This window comes from Carassius carassius, chromosome 20 (assembly GCF_963082965.1).
Source record: "Carassius carassius chromosome 20, fCarCar2.1, whole genome shotgun sequence".
NCBI classification, from domain to species: Eukaryota; Metazoa; Chordata; class Actinopteri; order Cypriniformes; family Cyprinidae; genus Carassius; species Carassius carassius.
Window position 1 is genome coordinate 3,491,610 of NC_081774.1, and position 21,318 is coordinate 3,512,927.

The following is a 21,318-nucleotide window of genomic DNA, read 5'->3' on the forward strand; positions in this document are numbered from 1 at the left end:
TTTACAAACTTGCCTTGCGCAATTTGTCCTTCAACTCTGGGTCTGCCACCTCTTCTATGGAAGGGGCAAGCGGTGGAAGGCCACAGACTTGCCTGAAGAGCCGATCGGAGAAGAAGTGTGGAGAAACCCCTCCCTGAATTAGGCAAACTGCTACCATTTGGCCCACAAGCCTATATATCCCGTTGTGCAGAGCTATAGAGGAAAATTGTTTAAAATGTAAGGTCTTGATGCATTACCATTTATTAGTGTTTAGTGTAGGATACCCAGTGACTAATGTTATAATATAATAATATTAATATATTAATATAATAGTATTAAAGTGACATTTAAGATGATTGTGTGGAAAGCAAACATACCAACACTGTCTAGAGCCAAAGCTCGTGATTCGGAAGGCCCTTCAAAAATATGGTGCTCCTGGAGCTGGACCATGAGGAGACGACAGAACTCCCTTGTTGGCCCACCTTCATCAACAGCCCCTTCACCCACTCCACTCTCATCCACAAACACCACATCCAGCCTGGACTGAGGATCAAATGTGGACCGACTGAAAGCTCTCACCGCACAATCAAATTCCTCCCCACGGAGGACATTAACTTGATTGGCAGTGATAGCCCTCTGCCTCACCCTCGACCGCAGGCAAAGCATAATGTGAGTAATGTCCAAATGTCTGTATTGTAGATAAAAAATACATTGACATAAAGAAGGAATTAAATTACATATCTTTAAAATGCTCATATTCTGATACACAAGCTTAAACATGTTGTATAACACTTGGATGCTACTTTTCACCAGAATAAAGACTGGTAGATCTACAAAACAAGAGAATTTCACTTCATTGTTTTTTTCTTTTCTTGCAAGTTAGTTACTTGGCAGAATAAATATTGACCTACAAATGCAAGCATGTTGTGTTTTTAATTGCTTAAGAGCAGTATTGTCTGTGAAAGCATTAGAATTAGTAAGCATTCACTACTCACTCTTCAGGTATGCCAGGTGACAAGAGAGACATGTCGGAGCTCGGGGGTGAAATGGCGGGCCGTGGAGGTGAAATGACGTATAGTGGGGGAGAAATGGCGTGCCGTGGAGGTGAAATGACGTATAGTGGGGGAGAAATGGCGGGGCGTGGAGGTGAAATGGTGGGGCGTGGGGGTGAAATGGTGGGGCGTGGGGGTGAAATGACGTATAGTGGAGGAGAAATGGCGGGGCGTGGAGGTGAAATGGCGGGGCGTGGGGGTGAAATGATGTACCGTGGAGGTGAAATGGCGGGGCGTGGAGGTGAAATGGCGGGGCGTGGGGGTGAAATGATGTACCGTGGAGGTGAAATGGCGGGGCGTGGAGGTGAAATGGTGGGGCGTGGGGGTGAAATGATGTACCGTGGAGGTGAAATGGCGGGGCGTGGAGGTGAAATGGCGGGTCGTGGGGTTGAAATGATGGACTGTGGGGTTGAAATGGTGGGGCGTGGGGTTGAAATGGCGGACTGTGGGGTTGAAATGGTGGGGCGTGGGGTTGAAATGGCGGACTGTGGGGTTGAAATGGTGGGGCGTGGGGTTGAAATGGCGGACTGTGGGGTTGAAATGGCGGACCGTGGAGGTGAAATGGTGGGGCGTGGGGTTGAAATGGTGGACTGTGGGGTTGAAATGGCGGGCCGTGGAGGTGAAATGGTGGGGCGTGGGGTTGAAATGGTGGGGCGTGGGGTTGAAATGGCGGACTGTGGGGTTGAAATGGTGGGGCGTGGGGTTGAAATGGTGGGGCGTGGGGTTGAAATGGCGGACCGTGGGGGTGAAATGGCGGGTGAAAATCCAGTCGATGAGATGTCTGTATTTGTAAGCAATTCCTGAAATGATAACACATTCATCACATATATTGTACACTTATACATATATATACTTATACAATATTATATATATATATATAGTTGAGGGAGTGAAACCTGCCAATGAATGAAAAATATCTGTAGTTATTCAATAAAGAAAATAATAATGATAATGCACAGATAATTACTATTTGTAGTAATCACATAATAACACACATGTATCACATGTTCTTACCTGTACCTCATCCGAAGATAACCACAACACATAAAGAGTGGAAGGCCCATCTATGCCATGATCTTCTAGGGTACCTACTAGATTGCTATATAACGGAGTTGGTGAGAGTGGCAACTGCACTGAGAACACTTCACTTGCCATGTCATCAACACCAGCAAATGCAACCAGGTCCTGTCAGAAGCAAAATAAATTATCAGTAATTGAAACAACTTTCTTCAACAAATTAAAAAGTAGATAATAAAATAGCAATTAACCTGAAATGACTGAGAGACATTGAATCTCCTCTTCAGGATTCTCCCATCTGGGTATTTAAATTGTATCATAAGACCATCGGCCGGCTCAGGAATTGCTGATATATGCCTCCGGCGATCATCTATTGCCTTTTTAAAAAGTTAAACATTTTTAGTTACATACACAGAAAAAAATATTGTGGCCAAATTTTTGACGACATCATATTTGAATATACCTTTCTGCGTCGCCTTTCACACTCTTCCATCTGTCTCCTTCTTATCTCCTGTTACATTTGAAAATGTACAAACACAAAATAACATATTTTGAAGAACAGTTTCTTGTCGACATTGACTTCCATAGTATTTATTTTCCACTGTGGAAGTCAATAGCTACAACCAAGTGTCTGGTCACCAACATTCACAAAATATCTTATTTTGTGTTCAACAGATTTTTTTTATTTTTTTTTTATCATACAGGCACCAAACAACTAGTATTATTTGTATTATTATAGGCCTACTTACCCTTGCTCTGTCAATTTCCAGGGAGTTTTTGTACTCTATATCTTGTTGTTGCCTTAGGGCCCTCCATGCCCTTAAATCCTGCACAGATCCATATAAACACATGCTTATTTAAGAAAAAATAATATAAATGTTGATTTTGAGGTAGTAGTGCAGCATATAACACAATAAGAAATACTACTCAATTCTGTTTGTAAATAGAATGAATCCATGAATAATGAATGGAACTGATCTAGCGAACAACAGCTTGGTGTAACTCTGGTCTATTAACCTACTAATTGTAGTGAAACACTTTTTCATTTACATTTTTCCCCAATCACATTTTCAATCATAAAAAATTAGGTCACTCAAAAGCTTAAACACTCAAATTTCATCCTGTGAAAATCGCCAGAAGCTGTTCTTAGAAAAGAGTTTACAGTACACAAATATTACTTGCTGAACAAAAGTTTCCTTTTAATATCTTAAACAAATTGTTACATTGTCATCTTGCACTATAGCTTCATCCTCAGCTGGCTCCAAAACCTGAAAAAGATCAAAAAGCTGTTCTTAGAAAAAAACATATCCCTTGCTGTAAACTGCCACACATGTTAATCATGTATTGCTTTCAATATCTTAAAATTAAAAAATTGTTACATTGTCATCTTGCACTATAGCTTCATCCTCAGCTGGCTCCAAAACCTGAAAAAGATCAAAAAGCTGTTCTTAGACAAAACCCATATCCCTTGCTGTAAACTGTCACACATGTTAATCATGGATTGCTTTACATTTTAACAATTGATAAATTTACATTGTCATCTTGCACTAAATCTTCATCTCCAGCTCGCTCCAGAACCTAAAAAAAAAATATATATATTCTATCAAAACAAATTACTTGCTGAAGAAGTGTCATTTAATCACATAAATGATCTACTACAGTTTTTCTTCACTGCTTTTGAGCATTTCTCAGATCAGATAGGAAATTCTCAAAACTGATTGGTCAGATGCCACATCACGTTGACACTTGTGCAAAATGCACATAAAAGGAGCTGAGCTGAAAAAACATTTAGATAGAATCATACCCTTGGTCTAATGTACACAGCAGAACGTGAGTTCCTGAGTTCTTGGCAGGACTTTATGGTAGCGGGGCAAACTGTGGGGAGGATTAATGGGATAATCTGCCTGTGCCGATTTAATCGGCAGAGTGTGAATTCACACTGCTGCACTTCAGGAAATTCCTCCCTTATTTTTGCCACAAATTCCCTCTCAGACATGGAATGTGGGACAACCAATAGTTTTTGTGTTGTTCCAGCTGTAAAGAGGGGTAAAAAAAGGTTTAGGCAGAGCATGAGAAAGAACAATTTGATTGGTTACAAGATCCACTTTTAACAGCTGTTTTCAGAAATAGCTTACTGCACATTTAAAGGCCCCATATTGTTCACCTTTCTAAAGTTTTATTTTAGGTTTTGATGTCCTTAAGAATATATATTTGCTGTATAAGCACCAAAAAGCATCTCAATATTTATTTTAAAGCTCCTTTCTCAGGAGCTCTGCCAAGAACAAGTCGATTTTGGTCTGTCTACTTAATATTCATGAGCCTCTCTTCTGATTGGCCCGTTGTTTTCTGAGTGAGCCACCATTGGTAGGGGTGGAGACTGAAGGCGGAGACTGAGTAGTTCTGACATCACATTTATACAGAAGTCACAATGGCTCCTGAAATGGCACAGCTATTTTAAAACAGTCGTCTGTGGATCGACTGTTTTGAAACTTATATTATAGTTTTACAGACCCTAGAGCTCTGTTATCATGAAGAAAGCCAAGGGATTTCAGTTTTGACAATATGGGACCTTTAAAATAATCTTGTCATGTACAAGTTATGTGAAATTTTACTTTACACTGTAAAAAATTTGTAACCCTCCCAAATCAAAAATTTCAATTGACCGATAACATCTAAATTTTTCAATTGGCCCAAGTGAAAATCTGTACATTTAATTTTAGAATTTACAGAATTTCACTTGGTCCAATTGAAAAATTTAGATGTTATCGGTCAATTGAAATTTTTGATTTGGGAGGGTTACAAATTTTTTACAGTGTAATAGTTACATATTTTAGCATAAAATATGCACTTACGCCTTGGCATATATATTGTGTCATTCCCATTTTGAATCAAACCCATTCTTATTCTTGCCAGGCGCACTCTCGGTGGTCGTTGTGTCGCAGATGTTCCCTGTCCCCTTTGGAACATCCTCAGTCTTATTCAACACAAAATACAGAACACATTACTTAAAAAATGAACAGGTATAACTTATCAAGAGCCCAACTAAAGCAGTCACTAATCACCATCATGGTAACTAAAACAATAAATCAACAACATCTAAACCTCTGTTAATTCTCAAACAGAACTGTAGCAGAACAGAAGTTAAGTCAGTCTGGTTAGTAATAAGTGAAGCTGGTAATGCTGTTTGTGAGTGTTGTTTAATCCTCCTTTGCTGAGATCTTGAGGGATTTTATGTTTTTTATGTTAATTTGATTTCATCAAGGCTGTGTCTGAAGTAAGATGTAGTTATTGTGTTTCTGCTCGTCGCTTCTCTCTTCTTTCTGTTCTTGTTATTTCTCTAAATTGACATTCCCAAAATTCCCTGCGTGAGACTTCACATTTAATGTTATTTCATTTAAATAATTATGTTTCTTCTTAGTTTTTGTTTTCAGTTATGTACATTTGGGGTTTATATTACATATAATTTGTTTAATTAATGTCTATGGCATTATTTGGAGTCATGCGTGTCACTATGATGTTGTTTTGCATTTGTAGACTGTACACCATCTTTACATTATCATGTACAATCAACTTATGGAAAACGAATGGTGGTGATCTTTGAATCATCACAATCTATTAAAGTTACTGCATTGTTATAGGCAGAGAAAGTTTGGGGGTTTTTTCTTGGAGTGTGCGGGTTTTAAGTATAGCAGAGGTTTTAAGGTGGAAATCATCAATATAGACTAGGCCTATTTATTAGCCTATTTAAATTATTGTTCATCCATAGGTAATTTTGATCAACGGCGAAGGTTTTACTGCAAATAATGTGGTAAAACCATGGTTAATTTTCATAAGGGTACAAATTACTAGTCACATTGGATAAAAGAATCTGATAAATGCAATGCAAATGTATCTGGGTCATTATACGAAAACGTGCCATTTCCCACTTTTAATGTTTGATTTTCAAAGTACTGTTTTGAAAATCTTTAAGCCCCTTTTTGGATGGAGTAGATCCTGCTTTTCTGATGTATCAAATACTTATGTCATGCAATAAAATGCAAATTAATTACTTAAAAAATCATACAATGTTATTTTCTGGATTTTTGTTTTAGATTCCGTCACTCACAGTTGAAGAGTACCTATGATAAAAATGACAGACTTCTACATGCTTTGTAAGTGGGAAAACCTGCAAAATCGGCAGTGTATCAAATACTTTTTCTCCCCACTGTATATTATGTAAATACTATTAGTAAGAAAAGTACGTCTGTGAAAATTCTCAGTCACCCAGGTCATAGTTATCCAAGAAGGGTTGGCTCAGGGGTGACAACCCCACAGAGGTTAAATACCTGGCACTCCCCATCAGTCATTTAGAACTGAAGAAACCCCTTGGATGAGAGGCAAAGCAAAGTCCAGTTGCCCTTGATTTAACCCTTCTTGGGTTTACAACATGGGTAAGACACACAAAAGCATACTTTCGTCAACCCTGTTACCCTGGAATGATAACAGGGTTGACGGTAACAGGGTTGACGAAAAATGTTATTGGCTGCCATTACTAGCCATGAGGTATAGGTAATGACACCACATTATGTGCCTTATTGAGAGGCTTAAATGTTGTAATATATGTACATTTTTAAATATGTACAAATAACTTTTTAACCTATGCTTTTCTGGTAACAGGGCTGACACAATGAGCGTGTCCCTGTCTTTCAGACATTACATAAACATAAAGAAAATTCATTAAAAGAAGATAACACTTACTTGTTTTCTACCATCAACATCATGAAAGGCAGATGATGTCACTTCCTGGAACTGATGCAACTTTTGGAACAGTCTATTATCTTTAAAGAGGTGTTTTCATAAAAAGTAACAGGGTTGACGAGAACCTAGGGACCCGACTAAATTGTGTTTTTTTTCTAAATTTGACACATGTTAAGAATAAAATCCATTCATGACTAATGAACTGACACTTAATGCTTTATACAAGTATATGGTTTTTTATGATATTTTGACTTTTTTGGCCTCAATAGCAAGTAGAAGTAGAAAAATCATACTGAGGGACAGGCCATTTTCAACATTTCTGCAAGATGCTTTGCACAAAAATGTGATTAAAATCCTTTAAAAACAAAAGAAACAGAAATTAATTTATTCTTATATTATGAGACATATTATGGAAACTAAATTATAAAATATTTTATTTGTTTTATGGTTTATTAAGATTTACAGAGCTTTTTTTTCTGAGGGACACAAAATGGCACGTTTTCGTATAATGACCCATCTATTTCATCTGTTAACTGAAAATTAATGTAATAAAAATAAATTTGCAACTGCCATTGAGATTGGTGTACATTGCTTTTTTTTTTTATCCATTATAGTGAATTTTGGTTAGCATGAGTAACTGATTATAAATCGTGGACCGACCGTGGTCCGCCAGAAAACACTTATTATAAACCAGCGGCACGATAGCGGACCACCGTCGGGAAAGCGTCGGTGATCCGCCGGTGGGCCGCCACTGGCCCGCTGGACTCATGTTAGCTGGGTAGGCTTTTTAGAACGTATGCATAATAATAATAACAACAATAATAATAATACCGTAATAAGAAAAAGAAGAATAAGAACCCATTCTACCATGCGAACCTACAAGTTAAGCAAGCATTACTAGGCTTACCTGTCGATTAGTCCTTCTCCTGCAGAATTTTCTCCGTCTTCTGCCAGTCTGTTTTGAATCAAAGAACTGAACCTATCTGCCAGAGAATTCAGCCTTCTGTGTCGCTCCATCAGCTCTCAAAGTCTCAATATCTTGATTGTCGAAAACGAAGACCTCAAATCACAAAATGGAGTTTAAATAATGCGCGGGCAGATTCCTAACCAATGGACGGCGGCGGCGTTTCTTAGTGCGAAATTTTGAATTCGAATTTTACCCATAATTCTTCTCAACGGGGCTATATGGCCTATTATTATTAATAATATTAATACTAATTGTTATTAATAATAATATTAATACTAATTGTTATTAATAATAATATTAATACTAATTGTTATTAATAATAATATTAATACTAATTGTTATTAATAATAATAATAATAATACAGGGCTTTTCTTGGGTCAAATTATAGTCTTCGGTGGTGGTCTTTTTTTAAGATGTGATTTTACCACTGGATTTCATAGCTTTTCATAGCTTTTCTATTTTGTTGACCTGATAATTATGTTGGTATATAATCATTAATATTAAAAAAGTAGATGGAAAAGAAGCAATGAAAAAGTTTATTTTGTAATTTAACTTTTTTTATTGTTCAACAGTCAAAACTTGGAGTCCTCACCATTATTCAGTAATCATCTTTGCAATTACACATTCAGCCAGTAGGCTAGCCACCATCAGTCAAACAAAACAAAAGCACATAAGAAATAGCCTAGTTAAGGGACCCGCACTTCACAATTAAATTTTCAGAGCCTAATGCAAATGCAAAAATTAAAAATTAAAACCAGACATACTTTTTCTTGTTTTTCCAGTATCAATGGATAGTTGCCTTTTCTCCCCCTTTTTAAATTAATTGTGCTAAATTGTGACTTCAGAAACAAACATTTGAATAAATGAAATATAACAGATTTTCTATTTTTTCGTATTAAATTTGCGCCGTGCACTAACTTTATCATTTCATTGATGCAACGGCTTTATTTACACTGCATGCACGTTGAGAAGTTTGAAAGACGGAACACAGGACGACATTTTTTACCCAAAGTAGCAGTTTTTATTGTTAATAACTGCACTGTTAAGTGTTAACCCTTGCGGTAGCCTAAATAAAGGCCATATTCTGACAATATCATTTTCCATTAAAACAGTGTTGCCAGTATTTTACTGTAAAAAAAAAAAATGGTAAGGTCTAACAGTCTGTGCTAACAAAACATTGAATAAGCTTGGTTGAGATAATCTAACATAGCCAACAACAACTAGGCTATGCGGAAAAATAATTCGTATTCGTAAAGCATAACAAAACAAACATAACATAGAACAAAGACGCTGCTTCTCTGTCTGGAACGCATCTCTCTCTCGTTTCTTCTCCTCATTGCCGTCAACCTATGAGAAAGAGAGCTGCGCGCTCATAGAGGCAGAGCGACACAGAAGGGAAACAGAAAGAAACATAACATAAGACATGGACTATAACCACCGACCGTAATAGCCTATATCATAACCTATAACAAGAATATCGTTGTATGGGTCTAAAGACAAAACCTCAATAGCTAATAGCCTATATGACATAACAAAAATGACATTTACAGTCTAATGATCAGATGCCGTTCATAATTCCGGTAGTTAGTGTAGTTAGATGTTCCAAACATATTTTCATACATAGCCTATTATCCTTTCCACTCAATTGCCAAAATGGGGACATGCAGAAAATGCTTCTTTTTTTTCTTTTTTTGTAGTTTTTATTATCCTAATGTTTTTAATTATATATTTAAAATTTGTAGTTAGCTTAATGGACATTAGGCTTAATAATAAAATTTATTTTAGAGTTATTTTTTCATGCAATTTTATTGCTGTTTTATTTTATTTTATTCCTGGGGACAGAAGAAAAGACATTCCCTTTCGGTGGAATGACTCATAGGCTATAGGCCTATAGGCCATCTGCGCATCTATACTTTACAGCTATTATATGGAGATAAATTTGCTGCCAACACTGATTAAGAATACACTATTAATAAACAATTAAAATGCTATGTAATTTTTTCAGACACATTTATTATCATTAGCCCACTTTTGCCGGTGCTTTGCGGCAATATGCATGCGCTTTGCACTCAGGATTGAATATAAACATGCGATTAGTCCGTGCTTAAATGAATGACCCTAGGAAAAATATTTAGTCTATGGCAACTCTAATCAATAGCCCATTAAATAGCTGACATGATTTAATTAGTAGCCTAATTAGTTCCCAGCTCTTACATTAAACTGAGTTAGCATAATTAGTTAATTAACTAATAAAATCACAAAATAAATTTTCATAAGATGCTAACATATAGCATTGCTTATTCCACCACACAAATGACTGTTTATAAGGTGACAATCCGTTATACGATTGTAGGCTGTATCTTGAAGATTTTTGTATTTTATTGTATCTTCGATCTGTTATAAACACGAAGATTGACATTTCGTTAATAAAATAAATAATAACACAATGTTGTAAAAAAATAAACAACTCTAAGTTCTGGCTATTGTCACAACGCGCTGAGTGGAAGACAGACTAGAACAGGATGATGAAGAAAGTTTCTTTAATACTCAAAATAATTTCCAGAACAGAGAGATACTCACACACATGTAGCCAGGGCCGTTTCTAGGCATAGGCAAACTAGGCAGTTGCTTAGGGCGCAAACAGCCGGGGGCGCCAGTAAGAGCCCTAGTCACACCAAGAGATTTTTTTCTCGCCCAAGCAAGTGGAAGAATTTTTTTTTTACATTTCCAATAACAGACAGTATATTTGCACAAAATTCCTGTGTTTATGACAAAAAGACACCTGCCACTAAATATCTACAGTGGGTAGGTCGTTGGGCGCGAGGTGATTGAAAGTAGCTTTTTTTACACATTATAATGTATAATGTGCAAAGTGTGTGTTGATATATATACGATATATATCAATCAGATTCACAAGGCTTAATGTGTTATCAGAAGGGGCTCTCTAACAAATAATGCATAGTAGTTAAATTATAAAAAGATGCTTTAGAAATATGCTACAGTAGGAGTGTAGGCTACATGAAAATACAATTTGAAGGAAATGTGTAATATTATCCTAACACAACTTCTATTGTGATTGTAAAAATGGTCATGACTTTCAGAGGCCAATTTAAAATATGCTGTAATTATATGTAGGCCTAGTTGTAACCTATATTCTGAAAAGTCATTGTTGAACATGTATTTTCACCTTAAAAACTGCTATTTACAAGCTTAATTTAGGTTCTCTGTGTTTGAGGAAGAGCAGCACCAAACCAGTAGGTGGTGCTAATGTCCCAAATTTAGGTACGCGTTAACACGCCATTTACGCGTTAACACGCAATTTACGCGTTAACACGTAAATACGCGTTAACGCGTAATGACGTGTTAACGCGTAAATTGCGTGTTAACACGTAAATACGCGTTAACGCGACAGTTTCACACGTTTTGGCCCTTTTGGCCTTCCATACTGTAACGCATTCAGTGGAAATACACTCATTGACTTTAATGGAAACCTATTGACTCCGCCGCCGTGACGGAGCCGTAATGCAGCCGTTACGCATCTGGTGGAAATTGGGGGTTACGCGTTGTCATTCACACCCGACAAGAACCGCCCACTGAGTCTAGTGCCTCTGACTGACATGGAAACTGGCCAACCATCGATGAGCGTCTGTACGATCCAGCCAATAAAATTTGATCTTTTGGAGCCAGGCGGTTTGTTGGCGTGTAGTAGTTTACTAGATCAATTTATTTGAAAATTAAAATGGATATTTCAAAATTCTTCAAAGTAGATATTTCAAAGTACAGCTCTAATTTTTTTCATCATTTCATATTTCTGTATTCCAAATTTTATATTTGATATATTAGCCTCATAAGATTATTTATGCAATTTGTAAGTGCTGTGTAAATGCTCCTTCAAAAATATAAGTGTATAGAGCCCAGGGTTTATAATTATACTTGGCTTTAACCCTCTGATGGTCTTCGTTTACTGTCCACACTCATGTCTCCAGAGACCCCAGACAATAACATTTAATTTTGTAACAAGATAATAGTTTTTTTTTTTACAAATGTAATTTTACTCTGTTTGTTAATGTTTTTACTCAATATTTGTGCAGTTTTTGGAGGATTTATGATATCTTTTAAATTTCTACAAATAAATAAATAAATATTTATTTAAATAGGCTTTAAAAAAATAAATAAATAAATAAACCGCATTTGATGTAAAATTCACTTATTATAAAAGACCCAGATTTCTAACTTCCATGACATGCTGGAAGAGCTACAAAACAACTGAAACAGATGGAGATATTATATCTTTGTAGAGTAAGAGTATGTCAGTGCACTGCTTAATGTTTGCTTCTTATCCCTGTTCTACCAGGACGAGTGTAGCCAGTCAGGCTTGATTGGAAAAGAAAAGAAAACTGAGAGACAGAGACAAAAAAAAAGTGAGATAGGGACACAACATCAGCATATGTGTCAGGATACAAGGGATAAAGTTTTTTGTTTGTTTGTTTTGTTTTGTTAGTTTTGTATATTTTAAACATGGTAAATCTTTCTGATTTATTAAAATAAAAAATCACATACCGTATTTTCCGGACTATAAGTCGCACTTTTTTCATAGTTTGGCTGGTCCTGCGACTTATAGTCAGGTGCGACTTATTTATTAAAATATTTGGGGGAAGTCGTGGCCTAATGGTTAAAGAGTCGGACTCCCAATCGAAAGGTTGTGAGTCCCGGGCCGGCAGGAATTGTGGGTGGGGGGAGTGCATGTACAGTTCTCTCTCCACCCTCAATACCACGACTTAGGTGCCCTTGAGCAAGGCATCGAACCCCCAACTGCTCCCCGGGCGCCGCAGCATAAATGGCTGCCCACTGCTCCGGGTGTGTGCTCACAGTGTGTGTGTGTGTGTTCACTGCTCTGTGTGTGTGCATTTCGGATGGGTTAAATGCAGAGCACAAATTCTGAGTATGGGTCACCATACTTGGCTGAATGTCACTTCACTTTTAAAATTAATTTGACATGAACCTAGAGAAATGAACCAAGAGAAAACATTACCATCTACAGCCGCCAGAGGGCGCTCTATGCTGCTCAGTGCTCCTGTAGCCTACACTGAAAACACAGAGCGCCCTCTCGCGGTTGTAGACGGTGATGTTTTCTCTTGGTTCTTGGTTCAAAATAAATGCGACTTATAGTCCAGTGAGACTTATATATGTTTTTCCTCGTCATGACGTATTTTTGGACTGATGCGACTTGTACTTAGGTGCGATTTATAGTCCGAAAAATACGGGTGCATGGATTTTTCTGGGCTAAGCCCCAGATCTCCACTCACCCTAGAACCGCCCCTGTATATGTGTGTGTATATATATATATATATATATACACACACACACACACACACATACAGCGATCCTCGTTTTATTCAAATAACGTTTTTATGGTAGAGTCAAAGATAAGTTATTGTGGTTTAAAATATGTAAAGTCTTATATTGAAACAATCTAATGAAGTACAGTTACTTGAAAAATGTACTTCGTAGTATATAACGTTACTATATACTTTTTGTAACCCCAAGTTATGTATTAAGGCAAAAGTACTTTTTGATCCACCATATAAGGCGTCTGTAGAACTGAAACTGTTATTCAAAAATAAAAATACGTCATTACGTCGACGTCATGGCGCATGTATATGATTGGTTGGCTCATTATCTTGAACAGGTGTGAGTGCGCGAGCCGAGTGTGAACCTGATGGAGCCCGGAGTTGAAGCTGCGTCCGCGGGCGTGCAAGTGCGCGATGAACTGTCCGAGAAATGTCAGAAGCTATTTTTGGAGTTTTTGGAAGAGTGAGTGCATTTGGTTGCAGTACTTTTACACGAAGTACTAAATGAACGTCACTTCTAAAATGTGTCTGATTAATTAGGTTTCAGGATAAAACCGGCGATGCTTTATATCTGTCTGACGCGCAAGAGCTGATCAGACCGGAGAGAAACACACTGACCGTGAGCTTCAGCAACATCGAGCACTACAACCAGCAGCTCGCCACCACCATTCAAGAGGAGTACTACAGGTGAACAGCCACAAGCACTGGAGAAAAGATATGCATCTCAAAGTGTGCCTCATTATTTGCACTTATTATAATAGTATTTATTGTCCCCAAAACAGTTGATATTCAAATAGACCCGTAATTAAATACTGTGCAAACAATGCGTGGATCATGAAACAAAAAATACTTTAAAATGTTTTAATGAAATAATATTATCTAGGACTATTCGTTATTAATGATAACTTCGACCCTACAAAAAACTAATGTTGACTTTCTGAAATTAAGAATGTATAATTTTGACTTTTTCTAGTTTCCAGTTGCAGTTACCAAACTTAAAGAAACGTACATAATAATAGTCAGAAATGTTTAGTTAATCTATCACCTTTGGTAAATAACAGTATAAGTTAGCAGCTTTTAATCGTCAGTTTGTTCATTATCATATGCAAACAATGGTAGTTTTGGGCGTTTATGTCTGATTTGTAAAGTCAGCATCTGGTGGATGAGTAAATTGTCCGTTTGCTGCACAGCTTCATCTTAATTTCATATTTTCACTGCCATCTGTAATGTTTTTCCAGGGTTTATCCGTGTCTCTGCCGAGCAGTTCGACACTTTGCCAGAGATCATGGAAATATTCCACCGTCCAAAGAGTTTTATGTGGCTTTTTCAGAATTTCCATCTAGGCAAAAGTATGTATTTCAGTTCATCAACTCCAAAGTGCTCACATCATCCTTGTAATTAGGGCTACAAAACAATTAATCATGATGAATCGATTAAAAATAAAAGTTTGTGTACTGTATGTGTGTACGGTGTTTATATATAAGTATATATTTTAAAAGATACCTATGTATTTGGGTGTAAACACTTGTATATAATTTATTATATATAAATACTAATATTTTATATATAAAAAGTGTTCCTTAACGTGTGTTTATTTTTATATACTTAATAAATCTACACAGTACACGCACATATGTAAACAAACATATTTTTGAATTGATCAATCGCGATTAATCGTTTTGCAGCCCTTCTTGTAATTTCACTTTATTTTTATCATTGTAATTTTTAATTGCACCCTCTCTTTGACCTTTATAATTTAACTGACATTTCCTTATATGTTAGACTATATTATAGACTGACTGTCCTCTTTGCATGTGTAATGAGTAAGGTCATTTGCTCTGTGCTGTCCAGGATCCGTGAGCTCTCCGCCGCCCGAATCGGCACTCTGTTACGAATCAGTGGTCAGGTGGTGCGAACCCACCCTGTGCACCCGGAGCTGGTCAGCGGCACCTTCCTCTGTCTGGACTGTCAGTCCGTCATCAAAGACGTGGAGCAGCAGTTCAAATACACACAGCCGACCATCTGCAAGAACCCCGTGTGTGCCAACCGCCGCCGATTCATGCTCGACACCAACAAGTCCCGCTTTGTTGACTTCCAGAAAGTAAGAATGGGGTGAAATTTATTTATTTTAATTAATTACAATTTCAGCTACAAAAGTTTTCGAAAGCATCCAAAGTGATAGTCCAAAGTAGCAACTTATTTTTACTTGTGATTTTTAACAATTTACATTTTTTTAATTATTATTATTATTATTATTATTATTATTATTATTATTATTATTATTTAATTGCAGCTATGAAACTATTATGAGAAATCCAAAGTGATAGTAAAAAAAAAAAATATATATATATATATATATATATATATATATATATATATATATATATATATATATATATATATATATATATATATATATATATATATATATATATATATATATATATATATATATATATATATATATATATATATATATATATATATATATATATATATATATTTATTTTATTTTATTTTTTTACCTTTGCCAAATAAGTGAAGCTTATGTAGTTAGCGTTTAGTGAAATTTTCCATTTATAGCAAATGTGTTTCATAATGGTTTCTTAATTTACATTTTTACTTAAATGATACTGCTGATAATAAAACAAAATCATTTTTATCGTACAGGGCACATATTTACATGCATTAAAGTGTTTTCTTAAATGGTTTAAATGTATTAATTCTGACAATTTCCAGGTGTTGATCACATTAAATGAGCAGTCTTTTATTATAAATAAAATGTTTGTAACATTATTATTATTTTTTATTACTGTAAAACTGCTTGTCTGTATTGCATAAAGCTCTCTATACATTATTATTATAGTGATGCACTAAAAGGTAAGCAACTGGAAGTATTTGGCTTAAATGGCAACAAGAATTTAATTTGTGCATGTTTAATACAGTCTCTTTCCTTTATCATGTTTATCTTTCTTGCCAAATGTTAATGCTATACCATCTAAATATTGAGTGCTGCTTTATGAATCGGAAATCTAAATGCACTGGTTGCTGGATGGATGTTGAACTGAGAAGTAATTGATCTTAAACCCTCTTGTCTTCATCAGGTGCGCATCCAAGAGACGCAGGCGGAGCTGCCGCGAGGCTGCATTCCTCGCAGTATGGAGGTGATTCTGAGGGCGGAGGCCGTGGAAACCGCACAAGCAGGAGATCGCTGTGACTTCACCGGCACACTGATAGTTGTGCCTGATGTGTCCGTCATGGCATTCGCTGGTACTGTTCTCTGTTTATATTAATACGAGAGAGTTTATAGTCTACGATTGCTGGGTGTGTCTTTACTGTTTGAAGACAAATAGGAAGCCATTTGATGATGTGCCTATTATTAATACCATTTATTATCTGTACTTTTCAGGCATGTTTGAATATGACTTCTCATCTTTGTAGGCACGCGAGCAGAAACCAGCAGCAGGGTGACTGGAAAGGAGGGCTTTGAGGCTGATGGCATTCAGGGGCTCAAGGCTTTGGGTGTCCGAGAACTCTCCTACAGACTGGCCTTCCTGGCTAACAATGTGGCCCCAACCAACCCACGGGTGAGACACAGCCGTTTTTTATTGCTTTGTGTATATATAATATATATTAATTTGCTTTCAACTGATCTGCGTTCTCTTAGTTTGGAGGGAAGGAGCTTCGTCAGGAGGATCAGACAGCTGAGAGCGTGAAGAACCAGATGACCGTACAGGAATGGGAGAAAGTGTTCGAGATGAGCCAAGACAAGAATCTCTATCACAACCTCTGCACAAGTCTCTTCCCCACCATTCACGGTCAGTTCTCACTAATCAGTGTTGTACATTGGTCACAGGATACTATTCACCTTTTTCTATTTATCGGTAAATAACTAGAAGTAAATATCAAATGCACAAACAGTGAAACCGTTTCGGCTACAAACCAATGAATATAAACCAATTAATAAGTAATTCAAATATGATAACAGACGATGGCTTTGTTCTTCAGGAAATGATGAAATTAAACGTGGGATTCTGCTGATGTTATTTGGTGGTGTTGCCAAGACGACCATGGAGGGGACGTCTTTACGTGGCGACATCAACGTGTGCATAGTTGGAGACCCGAGTACATCTAAGAGCCAGTTCCTCAAGTAAATAAAATGCACGAGAAACACCGCTGACCGTTTGAATGTAAATGGGAATGGGATGTATTTGTGTGTTCTCTCAGGCATGTGGAGGATTTCGCCCCCAGAGCGGTGTACACCAGCGGTAAAGCCAGCAGTGCTGCCGGTCTGACCGCCGCTGTGGTCAAAGACGAGGAGTCGCATGAGTTCGTCATCGAAGCAGGAGCCCTCATGTTGGCCGATAATGTATATTATGTATTGCTATTAATGGTGGTGCTGTTATTTAATAGCTAATATTGTTATATAATCGCACAATTTTGAGCAGATTGTGTAGCACTACAAACAAGCATGGCAAATTGGATTTTTTTTTTTTTTTATCTAATTTTAAATGGCAAAATTTATTAAAAGAAATATGATGACCCAGCATATGTAATGTCTATTTTTTGTCTATAGGGGGTTTGTTGTATTGATGAATTTGACAAGATGGACCTTAAGGACCAGGTGGCCATTCATGAAGCCATGGAGCAGCAGACCATCTCCATCACAAAGGCGGGCGTTAAGGTGTCTCTCTCTCTCTCGCTCTCTCACTCTTTCACTCACTCACACGTGTAATGTCTGAAAATATTCTCTATTTATTCCGTAATCCACCTTGTCTGACCTGTATGTGTGTTCAAGGCCACACTGAATGCTCGCACCTCCATCCTGGCTGCTGCAAACCCCATCGATGGCAGATACAACCGCGCCAAGTCTCTCAAGCAGAACGTCAACATGTCAGCACCTATCATGTCCAGATTTGATCTCTTCTTCATACTGGTGGATGAATGCAATGAGGTAAAATGTGGGGTTATATATATTATAAAGAAAGTAATGCCTTTATTCAGCAAAGATTCATTAAATTTTTCAGAAGTGACAGGAAAGACCTTCATAATGTTACTAAAGATTTATATTTCAAATAAATGCTGTTCTTTTTAAATTACTGTTTATTAAAGAATCCTGAACTATCATGATTTCCACAAAAATATGAAGCAGCACGACCATAGTCAATATGGAGAATGACAAGAAATGTTTCTTTAGCTGCAAATATTAGAATGATTTCTGAAGGATCATGCGACACTGAAGAGTCATGATGCTGAAAAATCAGCTTTGCATCACAGGAATTAATTACATTTTGAAATATATTCAAATGGAAAAGTTATTTTAAATTGAAATAATATTTCACAATATCAACATTTTTTTTTTATTTTTTTTATGTATTCTTGATTTGTCTTGGTGAGAGGAGGTTCATCTTTTAAAATCATTCTTACTGGCTCCACTTTTGAATGCTGGTGTACATTATGTGAAGTAAAGAGAGAAACAATATTTATTCATTTGTTCTTCTACCAGGTTACAGACTATGCCATCGCCCGGCGGATTGTAGATCTTCATGCCAGGAACATTGAGTCGGTAGAAAGAGTTTACAGTACTGAAGAAATCCAGAGATACATTCTGTTCGCCCGGCAGTTTCAGCCAAAGGCAAGATGCTGTACATTTATTCAAGTTGCTATTGACTGAAATCTTGTCCTTTGCTGTGGACCTCAATGTTTGTTTGTCACTTTTTGTGGCTAGACATTCAGAATAACGTCATACAGGTTTGGAATGACAAGAAAACGATGATTAATGAAGATGATAATTGACCTCATAACCCTGTATCTGTAGATCTCACCAGAGGCTCAGGAGTTCGTGGTGGACCAGTACAAGCGTCTGCGGCAGAGGGATGGAGGTGGAACCACCAAATCAGCCTGGCGGATCACAGTGAGGCAGCTGGAGAGCATGTTGCGTCTGTCTGAGGCCATGGCCAGACTCTACTGCTCAGACGAGGTGTGTGATGTTTCATCATGCTCCAGTATGCATCAGACATAGCTTATGTAAAGATTGAAATGTGTCCTCCTCCTCTACCTTTGGAAAGGTTCATCCCAAACATGTGAAAGAGGCGTTTAGACTATTAAATAAGTCTATTATTCGAGTGGACTCCCCCGACATTAATTTTGACCAGGAGCATGATGACAATGGTGAGATGGGCAGCTTTTATACCATTTAGTTCCTTTGTAAAAAAAAAAAAAAGAAATCTCAGTATGTCGCTTACTGGCAATTAAGTGTGTCTTAATTGTCCAAATGCGTTGTGCCAAATGCTTTGTAGTCCATCACAAAAGTATAACTTTACCAGCAATGGTTTTATTAAAATCAAACATCAGAGATAATGACTGATTTGAGTTGTTCTTCCACAGATCAGAATGACCTGTTTGGTAAAGAGACTGAAGGTCAGAATGGAGCTGAAGTGAACAGCCATCCGGTGGAGGCCATGGACACTGATGAGGTGGAAAAGCAGGAGAAGCCAGCTGCATCCAAACCTGCTCTTAAAATGTCATTTGCGGAGTACAAGAAAGTCTCTAACCTGCTGGTGCTGCACATGCAAAAGATGGAACAACGTGAGCCCTGATTTTTTTCCATTACAATAACAATGTCTGTACATCCGCTTGATACCTTTTATATATATATATATATATATATATATTAGTACATTTTATGAGATTTTTATTTATTTCAGTATTAAAATATTTAGTTATTTTCTGTTTTTTTAAATATTTTTTTATTTTAACAGCGTCAGTCTGTCATGTTTATTTTTCTATTGAAACCATGCTTTACTGTGCAATTCTTTAAGTGACTGTTCAACTTACTGGTGGGAATTGTCTTCGTTAATTATGGAATTTATTTTGAGCTCAAATGATTCCAGGCACTAGGTTGTGTAGATCTAGAATGATGAAAAACATGTACAGTATAATCTGCTTTATTTGTGTTTTTAGTGGATGAGGAGTCATCTCTGAAGAAAAGTGAGCTCATTAACTGGTACCTGAAGGAAATGGAGAGTGAAATTGATTCAGAAGCTGAACTCGTCGCCAAGAAGAATCTCATTGAGAAAGTGCTTTACAGACTCATCCATTATGTTAGTTTAACTCTTTAATACACAGTTTACTTGAAGCAGAAGCAGTGTAACATGCCTTCAATGTTTTCTGTTTAAGGATCATATCATCATAGAGCTGACTAAAACAGGACTGAAGCAGATCCATGAGGATGGAGATGAGCCTGTCATGGAGGAGGATCCGTTCCTGGTGGTGAATCCCAATTATATACTGGAAGACTAGTCAAGCTGGCTTCAAAAACCTTGATCATTTTTACTTACTGATGCTTCTATTATCTGAATTTATGACTAATGTAATATGCAACATTTTTGATCGAGTGAAGCAAAAAAATAAAAATAAACGGAATATTTTGCATTTGTGTCATTTGTTTATTGAACACTAGATGGCGGTGGATCCCAGTATCCCAGTATCTATTTTTTTTTTTTTTAATTGTTGTATGGTTGTAATTTTGTTGTAAAAAATTTAAAGAAAACTGCTGAAACCGAGCGCCAACCTCCCGCTCTCTCTCGTGAGGCCAATAAGGAAGTGACTAAAACTGCAATTCATCGACTGGCCGCTTGAGGCTGGCTGCAAAAGGGAGTCAGTCCCATAGACTCCCCATGTTAAAATGCCCAACTTTACAGCAGGAAAAAACATGTTTACAGCCTGGTTCAAAAAATGATTTTGGTCTAAATAGCTAATTTTGCCCTTCATGACAACTGTGAGGGGGGTGAATTTGTTTATAACTCATCCGTTTAAATTATATTAAGACTTAAAGTTCTGCATAATTAAGGGCGTGGTCACTTGAGTGACAGGGAGATTGCCGCTGCTGACATTGCCGGCGCGCTACGTGGGCGTGGCTACAGCAACTAGCTCCCGCCTTTTTGCCCATTTTTGATTGTCCGGGAGAGTCGCGCGGTGACGCGCTGCCAAGATGGCGACGGCCCGCTCTACACACTTTAGGCTTCAAAAACTCTTCAGTAGTCCACGGGTGACGTCACGGACACTACGTCCATATTTTTATACAGTCTATGGCTGAAACCTATCAAAGATGGCAAATTACTCAAAGCAAAATTATGTTTATAAAATTTATCATACAGTATGTTGATCTTAATTTTTTCAAATCGCAACATTTGTTTTCATAGTCCTCTAAAA

General features: G+C 37.1%; 1 protein-coding gene across 1 annotated transcript; it reads left to right on the forward strand.

Annotated features, from left to right (window-relative positions):
- Positions 1–13,456: 13,456 nt before the first annotated feature.
- On the forward strand, positions 13,457–20,542 carry mcm6l (MCM6 minichromosome maintenance deficient 6, like). The gene is made up of 17 exons (XM_059501191.1): positions 13,457–13,567; positions 13,645–13,791; positions 14,343–14,453; positions 14,956–15,205; positions 16,209–16,374; positions 16,546–16,691; positions 16,772–16,922; positions 17,113–17,254; positions 17,332–17,473; positions 17,681–17,788; positions 17,903–18,058; positions 18,611–18,739; positions 18,923–19,084; positions 19,173–19,275; positions 19,492–19,692; positions 20,068–20,207; positions 20,284–20,542. The coding sequence occupies exons 1-17, from the start codon at positions 13,473–13,475 to the stop codon at positions 20,404–20,406; spliced, it is 2,472 nt and encodes an 823-aa protein (XP_059357174.1). The 5' UTR covers positions 13,457–13,472; the 3' UTR covers positions 20,407–20,542.
- Positions 20,543–21,318: the final 776 nt, after the last annotated feature.